We start from the raw sequence: 12,197 nt of genomic DNA on the forward strand, positions 1-12,197 counted from the left end.
TAGCTTCAGCCATCTTTTCTCCATATGTCATGAAGCTCAGTGGAACAGTCGCTGAGCTGTTAATCCCTTCCAAAATAGCTCTTGTGAAGATGTGAGTGCTTTGTGTGGAAAGTCTTTAATTGGAAGGGGGAAAAAAGGGGAAGAAAACGGATTTTCTGAAATTGTTTTTAAAGGTACCTGGTAATCACTCCCACAGGAGTACTGGCTGTCAGAAATATAGATAGTTGGAAAAAGTATGTGTGTAGATGTGTGTGTAGATGTATACACCAACACACATAGATGGGCTTTCCTCTTAAGTGAGAATTGAAGTAATGAAGCATCAGGGAAACAGACACCACGAACAAACAGAATTTTACAAGCTTTCATTCTCCATAGAGGGAGCAGAACATAAAGAAAGTAGATGTTCTGGATATGGGGAAAAGGAAGAGGAAAGCCTTCCATCCAACTGAAATGAAGCATTCTGTACAAGCTGAGCATTAACTCTTCCCGGTGCTTTTGAGTGCATCGTTCCAGCTGCTGAAAATCATATCAGTGATGTGCTGATGCTAGTCTGTGCTTGGGAACTTCTCTTAGGGATTTTATCTTAACTGTGAATGAAAGCTGATTAACTTAATTGCAAGCAAACTTATTTTATTCCTTCTTGGAGTGCTGTGTACATGCATGGTGTTTTGGTACAAAAAGGAAACAGTTATATCAGTTTTCTAATTCAGCACAGAAAAGCTGTGAAATAATAAGGCTAAAAAGTGCGTAACAGTAATCTAATTGTCAAAAGCATCACACAAAAAGAGGAATGATTACAAAGCCTTGTATTTAGAATGGTGTCCAGGGCAAGGGAAAGCCAGTTGTTACTGGTTTAACAGCCAAATGCCATAAGGCAAGATCTGTGAAGTTGTGCTACCTGCTCAGAGGTGGTGGTGGTTTTCTTTGAAATTCTGGAACTCCACAGTTTATCTTTAATGAAGCTGAAGTTGTGAGCGCTGGAACACAGATTGTGCAGCTGTGTCTTGGGAAGTGCTTCCCCTGCTTGCTGCTGTGTGTGATGTCTCGCAGCACAGTGGTGCTGAGCAGGGTGCAGCAGGACAGTGGGCTGGGAGTGCCTCTTGTCTTGGGGGGGTTTCGTGGGGAGCCTTCTGTTGCTCAATGGGCAGTGATTCTTTGGCATTAAAGAAGCTGCTACTTTGCCTTCAGACCCATTAGTCAGTAAGGTCGTCTTCCTCTTGGCTGTTAACTCACCTTTTTGTACAACTCTGTTATACTTCATTGAACATGTGTGTGTTGGTCTGTGTTTGGGAATAGAGCCACTTGATTCCTACTCAATTTTCTTCTATTTTTCTGCAAGTTTCCTAATTGGATTGTCAATAAAATATTGAAATACCTATGCCACAGGACACAATTCAAAATTGGCATTTGACCTTGGTAAACTGCCTTGTGATAAGTTTGCCATATTTACTATGAATAAAAATGATGTTAAAATAGCACTGTTTGTTACTGCTGTCTTATGCTGTGGCTATGTCACTGTAAGTAGGAGGGAAGGAGCTGTGTTACAGGAGGTCAGGTTGGGGATTAGGAGAAGGTTCTGCACCAGAGGGTGGTCTGGCAATTGGCACAGCCTCCCCAGGGCAATTTGACGTGGCTCCATGTTGCCAGAGTTCAAGAAGTATTTGGACAATGCTCTCAAGTACAGGGCTTGGTTTTGGGTGGTGCTGCTTAAAGCCAGGGGTTGGAATTGACAGTTCTTTCCCTGCAGGGGAGTTGGAACTAGATAATTTTTAATATCCCTTCCAACCCGATTCATCCTGTGATTCATTCTGTGATCCTTAAGGGTCCTTCTAGTGCAGGGTATCCTGTTGTTCCATGATACAGAAATATATAGGCAACTTTGGCGGCAAATATTCATATCTTCCTTAAATAAACTTTATAAAGTTGAGACACTTGAGTACAGTAAGCACACCAAACCTCAAAGGAGCGCTTGTGAAACTTCTGCAGTTCACAAATGTTTGGAGTTATATCTTAACCTGTTTAAAAACAAAACGAAAAAAAAAAATCAGCTGCCCTATGGAGCTCAAGTCTTGAAATGGTCTTTGAACTGGTAAAGACCAAGCTACTATTGCAACAGTGTTGTTGCTGTGATAGGATTGGGGTGAATTTCTTAATGTGTCCTGAAGTTCTTTTCATCAGGAAGCGTTTGCAGTCTGTTTCTATTAATGGATTTTCTATACTGGAAACATATCAATTACTGCAATTATTTTTGAATAGCTGATATGTGTAGCTTCAATAGGTTTTCATTCCCTGTGACAGGCTCAGGCTGATGTTTGTAATATTTTTATCAATAGTGTATTTACTCTGTTGGGACTGCTACTGCTAAGGCTCTCTTGAGGCTACAGTCTTTGTGTAGTTCTCTCTTAAAGCACCATTTGTTTCCTAAAATGGTTACTTATTTCCTTGGTAAGGAAAGACATTGAATCCCTATTGCTAGTTCATGTTTTACTTACAGTATCTCCTTTCCACGCTCTGTAATTAAAACGTCTCTAACTGACGCCGGTGTTCCTGGCTTAACTTTGTGGATCTCTTCTCACCACTGTGTGTTTCAGGGTCTTTTAAGTTTGAGATAGTGCTTGCATATTTCCGTTTAATGGTTCTTGCTGATTTTTCCTTTCAGTTTGTTGAAGTGTTTTGATCCGGTCCCTGCTTTTAGCCTTTAACATCCTTGGCCAATGAGTGTAGTGTGCCACAGCGATACAGCATTTAGTATGCTGGGCAGTGTAACCATGGGGAGGCTCAGGTTCATCCGATGGAGGAATGCACTTTATTCCCATCTGAGCTCCGTAAGCTAGGTTGCAAATGCTCAAGTAGATCTTGTATCCTACTGTCTTCAGTCCATTCGTTGCAATGAACCCACACAGCCTTCAGATTTCCTCATGTGATAGTCACTTCCTTAAGAGGTTTGCCTGGAAAAAGTGAGTAAGAAGGAAAACCCTCTTAAATATGGGCAAATGTTGTGAAAGTTCTTGAATCACAATGGACTTTCAAACAACAACAGTATGGGAAGCCATGTTAAAAACAAACTGGAAAGAACAACGTTTTTGCCGTTGGAACTCAGCTGGAGCAGTTATCATGGTCTCTTGGTGTCTGGCTCCAAAATGGCCTTTTTCAGTGTGTGTAGTTGCAAGGAGTAGTGATGTCTGGTGGTAAATGCAATGCAAATGTCTCAGTAGCTTCCTTTAAAGTGCAGTAATAAAGTCTGGAGAGTGTAGGTTTTGGTATTGAGATGAATGTTTCTCATAAGTTTTGGATTAATAAAAAACAAAGTATGTGATCTAAAAGCCATTTGCGTGGTTTTGGAAAAGAAAGACCCCATATTAGAAACGAAAAAAAAACAAAAACAACTAGTTTTCTACCTGATTATTTAAGGGGTTTTTGCACTTCTGAAGTGCTAGTGGTAAATACAAGTTGACACACTTCTAGCAATGAAATTATAAATGAGAGAAGGACCTGAAAATGTCAGTTTCTTCCTTAGAAGCACTTCAGGAGTTTTCCTTTTATTTTTCCTTTCTTTTCCCTCTCATACATTCATTTGTTCCCTTAGGCAAATGAGGTCCTTTAAATATTTGTCTCTTTGTTTCAATATACTGCTTATCACAGGATATAATTTTTGACACATGTCTTGGAAGTGTCAGAGGAGATTTGATCTACTAACATCTTTATGGAGAGAGCGTGTCTGCGTAAAAATAACACAAAGGGCTGAGGTACTGTAGTAAATCTGCTCTTTAAATTGTTCCTTGAGATGCCATGACGTTGCCTAATTGGGTTTGTGTGATGTGGTCTTAGCCAGAACTTGCTAAATAGAACTTAAATAGAACTTTATTAATCTTAAGGAGTTCAGGAAAAAAAACAAAAAAAGAAAGAGATGGGTGTCTAAAGATGAAGCTAATTTAGTGTTTTTAGGCAGTGTTTATCATGGGAGTGGGAGGAGAATATAAGGCAGCAGGCAGGACAAGTTCTTGGGCTGAACTGCTGCAGCCATCTTCCCTCGTGGAGAGGACTCTGGGGTGCTGAGTATCTCACTGGCTGGGAGCAGGCAGTTGTCTGGTTTCTTTAGATTCTTTAAGAATTTATTCTTTTTATCTGGCTTCTGGAACTGTATCACACACAAGCCATTTGTTGATGAAGCCGTATCTGATGTATGTAGCAGGGACCAAGAGGAAGTTCCTTGTAGGCCAGGCTAGCTGATGCACAAATTATTTTCATAGTCTTTGTTGTTTCCGTACCAACTTTAATGTGAGTTTGGATAGCAGAGTTTGCAGCCTGTCCATGCTTTCCTGTGGGCCTGAAGTTGTGGATAACCAGTAACTAAGGGAAACAAAGTAGGTGGGACAAACTTGCGGGAGAGAATAGGGAGAAATTGTTGAAGATAGATCTGTGAGTGCATACATGTGTATGTGTCTCTATGTTATGCTCTTACAGAGGCACAGGTTCAGGGATTAAGGGAATTCTACTCTGTCACTGTTGTGTCTACAACTTGTCCTTTTAATAAAATTATGTGTTCATAAACTAAAGCTTTACCTGCTTGCTTCATGCAACTTCCATGGCTGTGTCGCATCACCCCAGCGTGCCAGTCAGTAGCGCTAAACATTTGAAGAAATACAACACCCTCCTACCCACAACATTTAAATGCTGGTTTGTGTGTTTAAGCATTTTCAGCTGTAAATATTTTGGAACAACAGAAGACGTTCCCTATTCATAGCATGCTAGCTCTGAGAACTGCACGCCATCACCAAGGAATGCGGAAGCATGTACTTAAGTCACATTGAAGTGAATGTGCTTAAGCACAAACTTATGTGCCGTACTGAATGTTTATTATTACTAGCCTTCTCAAGAAAGATTGTTTTCTACTCTTGTAACTGATCACTTCTTATTTTAAAAAAAAGTGAGTTTGGGAACACTTTAAAATATGCAAATGGTTTTTTATCTTTTGTTTTCATAGCTGATTGCTGTTTATGATGAGCAAGAACCTCACCGTAAGTCTGATGGCACCAATGGGAATGTGACAGACAGAAATAGCCCAGACCTGTTTGAGACAGAGGTAGCAGCTCAGCTGGATGCCTTTCAACCAGTTGGAGGCGAGATTGAAGTGACTCCTTCTGCCCTGAAACTTGGTATGTGTATTTTGTGAGATTATTTTTCAATTTTTTATTTTCATTTTTTTTTTTTTTTTTTTTTTACCAACATGTAGTATTTATTTCTTCTGTGGTTAGATTTCTTGTACATACTTTTTTTTTTTTTTTTTTTTTGAGGGGGGATTGGGATGAACGTGTTGTTTGCCTTGTGATTTAGTGAAGATAACTGTAATGGGAAGTTGGGCAGTCTCTGCATTTCAGTAGAGTTCAATGTGCAGTTCATGCTGTATTCTTAAGTACTGTTGGCAGTTTTGTAGAGATGTGAAGTAGAAGATTGGATTGCAGTGGATGGCATGAGTTGGAAGTAATACCTCTAATTCTGTTACTCTTGTAGAGGAGTCATTTTTGACTCCAGAAGTTGAGTATTCAGCTGTCTCTTTATTGTAATACTACTTTAAAGAAAAAGGCTGATAGAAAGAAAGAGTTACAGTAAAGCATTCCAATAGACTTCATTGGATAAGGCTGCTCTGTATAACTTATGACCGAAGTCTGCTCATTTTATGCCTGTTGTAGAAGTGTTGAAATCCAAACTGCATGAAACTGTTTAGATTCATATTTTTAACTGGTCATTCTGGTTCTTTCTCTACCCTAATGAATTTTGAAAAATCTCTTAAATGACACACAGGAATTTCTCAGATATGCCACGACATTTACTGGATATTTTTATATAGCATAAGTGCATTTTAGCATGTTTTGGAAAGTAGATATCATTCTCCATGTACCTCTGAATTGTATTTTAATAAAGTCATTAAAAATTGTGTAGGAAACTGAGCACAAGTTGAGTGTTTGAGAGAGGAGTACTTCAGCCTCATGCAATTTTATGTGGAACAGGTAGTGCTCTTGAGAACGCTGTTAAACTACCAGATTGTTCAGTTCTCATAGCATTTATGGAATCCTTGTTATGGAGTTTAGAGGAGATGAAATACCGCATGCGATAAGCAGAGCCAATTAGGTTTTGACTTTATTTTTCAGTGCTATGCTAACTTATATTTGAAATCAAAATGGTGCTTGATTTTTGTCTCAGTGGTTCTCTTCCAGATTTTCATTTAACTTGTAAGGTAAAACAGATTTTCCACCTGTCGGTCTTGTAAAGATGGTCTGGAACCTGAAACTGTTTTCTCTTCCAGACTTTCCATCACTATTAGTTGTTCGCACTTAATTTTTGTCTTTATCTTTCCTGTGTAACTTCCTGGACCTTAGATTATGCTCCTGTATTCATTGGAGGCAAATTGAGAAATATATGAAGAAATACGAGGAGGATTTGGTCACATCAATCTCACTGATGCATGAACCACAGTAGTCTGGTTGCCGAGTTATTGAATTGACTCACCCTTGCTAACAGAAATAAATACTAATAATTTTAAAAAGCTTTTCTTCTAGAACAAGAATGTGATTAAATGTACGCATCGTGAGCAAATGTCGTTGCTTTCTGTAGTAGAGCTGTTTGAAGAACTGTCTTGTGCTTGGCCTTTCGGTGCGTGTTTTTGCAAATGGCCTTTAGGGATGAAATGTAGGGAATTTGTTGTTAAATCAATTGACAGATTGTGGAACAACTTTGTTTTTGTGCTTTTTTTTTTTTTTTTCTTTTTTTTTTTTCTTTTTTTCTGATGTTTAGTATGCTATGAAACCAGGTCCCTGGTTTCACGTAGAACCAGTGCCTAATAATGATGTGAAACCAAAAGCTGCTGCTCTCAAAAAAAAAAATAAAATATATATATATATATATATATATATGTATATATATATAAAAATAAAAAATCAACACAGATCTTAGAAAAAGCGCTTAAGATACTGCCTTGAAACTTATTAAAAATGAATTGTATGCTTGATACAGTTAACTACGTGCTATATCTAGTCCTGAAGCCTTTACCAACTAGATAGAAATTGTCATAAAGGAGAAAATATATATTTTGTTATTATAGGATACTTGTAGAATTTTTTGTAGTTGATATTTCTTGCAGTGATCATTCTGACAGTGAAATCATAGTTTTTTCCAGTATGTAGTTAAGTACCTTTCCTTTTTCTTGTCTTGCTTAGAACTTTGAAAATAAGCAAAAATGAAGGTAATTCTATATTTGACTTGAAAACTAAAGATGCCTTATCTTATGTTGTTTCCACGTAAGTTAAAATGGTTGGGCAAAACAGTTTCTTACTTGTTAGCAAATTGACCTAATACTTGGCACATGTATCCTTAAAATAGTTCAGGAACTTACTTGACTCTTTGATGGCTTCTAAAATAGCTGCATCTGTCTTTTTGGAACAGGTGAAATTCTGGGTTTTGGTGGTTAAGAAAAATGTAGAAGCACTGCAGTGCTATTAATAAAAACACTTGTGTCCATTACATGGTAAGGTGCAAACATTTGCAAGTTAACCATAAACATCTGTAAACCCAAGCACTGTCTTAAATTTATTGCAGTTTTTAACTGTTGTTTCTTAGTACGCTGAATACACTAGAGCCACATAACTTTACTCCATGGTGAACGTACTTAAATCTGGGGCAATCTACGCTCCAGGGAAAGAACTGATTAAAGTTTTGCTAGAAATGGTTATTTGGCTAGCTGAATCTAAGCCCTTCTAGCCTAGCATGAAGACTCCCAAAGGTTGCTTCTGAACGTCTGCATGCCCTGAAGACTAGACTTCAGCAGTTTGAATCCAGACCATGCCTGCCAACTAGTCCTTTCCCTAGTGCTACCACAAGACTTCATTTTCTCTGGGATTAGATGTCATCCCTAGTGATGCTTCGTGTTTGGTCTGTGTTGTTCCTGTACCTCCTTTGTTCTGACTGAACAAATGTAATGAGGCAAAACTATTTTGAGTTGGGTAAATTGTGATACCATAATACTTATTGAAGATAGCATACTGAAGTCATTGAAGAGACAATTAAGAAATTTCCTGTATGGTGCTCAGATGGTAGATTTTGCTGTTCCAGTCAAATTCCTTTTAGATGAATGTCTTCTACGTCATTGCTGTTGATCATTTCTCTTCATAGTAGCAAAATGTATTATCTTGGATTTCTGGTGAATTGTGAATGTATCCTTTGATGCAATAACCAATCTACTAACAAATATTTAGAATGATGAAGCTTTCGGAGAGCCTTGTATCTAGGTGATAGAGTAACAACTAGCATTATTTTCTGTTGGCACTGTGTTTTTGGATTCTATCACAACCTAATGACCAGAAATGATGTTGGAAAGACTTTGCAAGCAGGGACTAGAAACATAAGATCTTTAGAGATCCCAAGATGTCTGGGGTTACATATATTAGAGATACTGGCTATATGTGCAAATGGTTCTGTCTGGCATCCTTAAGATAATAGTTTGAGGGTTCTGAGGATGTGCATGTTAGAATTACAAAAAATGAGATAGCAATGTAGAGTGGTAAAACACAACTTCCTGGTAGCAACTAATGTGTCAAGTGTGAAGTAATACAATCTCCCCAGAGTATTTTCAAATCTTTTATTCTAGACATTTGCCAATTTCAGAGCAGAAATGTTTTCTTGTTCTTTTTATGTCTTTTCCAAGTGAATGGTTACCACCAGTTACCTGCTCATGAAACATGCATCCATGCCCTTTGCAGCAGCTGCCCGCAGGCTATCACTAAGTGATTGTCCAGTGTCATCATCCCTTTTCACAGACCTTTGGTTCATAGGCAGTGCTTTGTACAACCAAAGCCTGATCTGCCAGCTTCCCCTAGATATGAGATTGTGTTGCTTCAGAATGTTCTGTTTCCTTTAAAAGCACTGCTTTGTCACAGTAACTCTTCTAGCATGTGACGTGCAAGTATACATGAATTGGTTTCAGTAGCAGAATTTTCACCTTATAGTAAGGCTTTTGGGTTAAATCACACAGAAGCACAGCAGAATCAGCAGAACAGTCTGAGGTTCAAGTGCTTGTAGTTCTATTGGCCCTTATCAGCCATCTTAAAATTCACTGTGCGCCTGCAAGCAAGCTGCTGGTCCTTTTACACCTAACAGATCCATGTTATTTTACAGTGATGTTCTCTATGTGGTAGGTACTGGATTAGGAAAGACTTTTTTTTCTTTTTTGATGTCAGTTTGTTTTTTTTCTGCCTATGGGGACTGAAGAGAAAAGGAGACAGTAACTTATTTATGGAAGATCTATTTTATGGCCATGTCAGTTTGAGTTGGAAATGCCTTTGTGACTGGGGCAGAGCAGTTGCTTTATTTAATAGATGATGGTTGAGTGCACAGAAACTTGCTGCTTTTCTGTGGGTCCTTGGCATTAAGCATGTATGATCCTTCCCGTTTGGGTTGCTAAGTCAGTCAAAGCTGTTTCTCAGTTGCATTTGTAGCAGCAGACACAAACAGATGCTTTCCCTGGTAGTGTCTGAGCTTAGAAATACAAGAGATGGAAAGTGAGGTTTCTTCTGGGTGCTCTCCCCTGGGATGTCTGATAGAGCCCAGTGGTTCTCTGTGGCATGGGGTGCCTGCCCTTCATGGGCAAACTTGGAACTTAGGAAGAGATCCTCCTCTCTCTTGCCTGGTTTGAAGTGCATGTATTGAAGTAGGCTTGAGGGCATTGTAAAAGGCATGTATTCGATTCGTCCCCTCTCAAGTGGGCTTTGAGATGCTATACAATGGATATGTGGACAGTGCACTTTTAAATACAGAGAAAAAAGCATGATTATGCTTTTTTAAATGTTATGAAAACAGGTATGAACTGAAACTATTCATTTGACAAAATGTTGCTATTGCTTGTGTACAGCATATATGCTGTTTCAAATTGGAAAGGTTTTTTAATGTAAAAGCTTGTTCATCTTAATCTTGCAATGTCAGTTTATTGGCAGAGCATACCGATGTTTGTCAGTACATTGAGTGATTCTCTGCTGTATAATTCAGGGGAAATTAACATCTTGAAATTGGTAAGTTTATATGAAAAATACATTGCAGAAGCTTCTGTTGTTTGAAGCAATACTGTTTATTTCATTAAGCAGATAGGACTTTATTCTTTTTTCTGTGCCCAAGAGCTGCTCTTGCAGCAGTGAAATGAAGCGCTGTTCGGTGCAGTTTGTCACAGGTGTATGTGAGGATGGCTCAGTGCTTGATGGATTTTTCTCCTCTGTGGCATTTGGCTTAATCTGGTTTTAAAGAATTGTGATGATCAATTAAAGTCTAGTTGAGTTCTTAAAACAAATGGTTTCTGTTCCCAGGCAAGCTAAAGGTTTGAAGATAACTTTTCATTTCAGTCAGAGTGCAGGCATTGTGTGTTTTGACCTCGTGACTTAAGCTGGATATTACTTAGCTATCCTTGGTTCATAGAAATGAGTTTTGCACTAGCAAAACAGATTTCTTTTGTGTTGCAGCAAAACCAATATAGCAGTGCTTTTATAAAAGGATATATATCTGTATCCATATATAGAATCACAGAATGTCTTGAGTTAAAGGGACCTTAAAGCCCGTCTTTGTGCCAGTTCTCTGCCATGAGCTGGCTGCCCCCCATCAGCCCCAGGGTCCCATCCAACCTGGCCTTGAGTGCCTCCAAGGATCTGCATCTTCTCTGGGCAGCTGTGCCAGGGCCTCACCACCATAAAGACTTTCCTTCTATACCTAACCTAAATCTCTTAATTTAAAATTGTTGCTGATGTGTGAAGTCAATCTCCCCCCTGTTAAGTTTCCTTTAAGTAGCGAAAGGTTGCAATTAGGTCTTCAGGGCCTACTTTTCATGCCTGTCCAAATCCCTTTGGGTGGAATCCCTTCCTTTTGTTGTGTAAAAATAAACAGTTGTGTGCCAGTCACCTTCAGGCCCACCTGGCAGCAGAAAAAATAATACATCCCATGTCTTTCTGTATGTTGTCTGTTTAGAAAACAAGCCATCCCTTCTTTTCTTTCTTCATTATTAAGAATTTAGTAGCAGTAGTGGTAATAAATTTGTGTGTGGCATGTTAACTGAGTCCCTCCTTATTTCTGATAACCCCTCTGCTTTCCCCAGTGATTATTGGTTCTCATCCGTTATTCCCACTGTCTCTACTCCCTTTGCCCTTTGTCTAATATATGTTACTTTGGGGTAAGGAGCTATTCCCTGAAAATATGATAAGTAAGGAGAAAAGTACTTTCTGTCACAAGTTGCATGCTTGCTTGAAGGAGCTCTCCAGCAGGAATGTTCATTTCCAGCCTTTTATTGCCTTTAGGGATGGTTTTGGGGGATGGTGTTGAATGAGTGGGGCTCAGAATGATGGAATAAATTTTATTACAAAACTCTATTTTTGATGCTGCTTACTCAGTGTTAGCTTTTTAATTATTATTATTTTTTTAATATTGCTGATCTTGTGATGTTACTGTTTTTGAGATTCTTCATGTATGGTTGTGATGCGCAGCTAGTTTTGAGGGTAATATTACTTTAAAATCAGACCAGCCCACTTCTGTAAGCTAAATATTTGCAACTAGAGGATTGGGAAGGATATACTGTAACATTGTACTGAATGGCTGTAGTGCAATCTCAGGCAGTAAAATAGTGCTAGGTAGTATAAAAAATGTGAAGGTGTATATGTGTGCTTATAAATCACTGCAGCACTACGTTCTGCATTGCCTCTGAGGCAAGACAGTAAAATCTGTATTTCAGGTCGAAAATGAACCTACTAACCTTGGCTGATTGATAGTTGGATATTATTCAGTGTAAACGTCTTGAAGTAGACAGTCACCCTTTTTCATTTAAGAAACCACGTTTGTACATTTTTACACAGTTTTGCGATGTTCATTCACTAATGGTTTTGTTTGCTGTTTATTTCCATGTATGCATGTTTCAGTATACAGGTGAACACATCTTATGGAAGTCATCATTAGAAAAACTGCAAGTAAAAGTTCAATGATTCAGCTAATTTGCCCATTGCTGTATAGTTCTTTGTCATTGCTTTGTATTTTATTTACCTTTTTAAGAGCCTCAGTTGATAGTTAATTTTTTGGCAGCTTACTTTGAAGTGCTGCTTCAGAATCTGATTGTTTCTTAAAGCAGAAATGTAAAATCCCAGCCAACTGAAGAGGAGAGTTGTGTATTTACTTCTCCT

General features: G+C 38.5%; 1 protein-coding gene across 6 annotated transcripts in view; it reads left to right on the forward strand.

The window, feature by feature from the left end:
• The window catches only part of PARD3B (par-3 family cell polarity regulator beta), a 753,023-nt gene that overhangs the window by 478,346 nt on the left and 262,480 nt on the right, over nucleotides 1-12,197 (forward strand). For all 6 annotated transcript variants that reach the window (XM_052674691.1, XM_052674692.1, XM_052674688.1 and 3 more), the window contains one exon: nucleotides 4,985-5,156. Coding sequence is in view for 4 of the 6 variants with exons in the window: in XM_052674692.1 (XP_052530652.1) it covers nucleotides 4,985-5,156 (172 nt within the window). In the remaining 2 variants the exon portion in view is untranslated. The remainder of the gene's footprint in view (nucleotides 1-4,984; nucleotides 5,157-12,197) is intronic.

Source organism: Tympanuchus pallidicinctus, unplaced genomic scaffold, assembly GCF_026119805.1.
Source record: "Tympanuchus pallidicinctus isolate F22 unplaced genomic scaffold, pur_lepc_1.0 scaffold15, whole genome shotgun sequence".
Taxonomy (NCBI): Eukaryota; Metazoa; Chordata; class Aves; order Galliformes; family Phasianidae; genus Tympanuchus; species Tympanuchus pallidicinctus.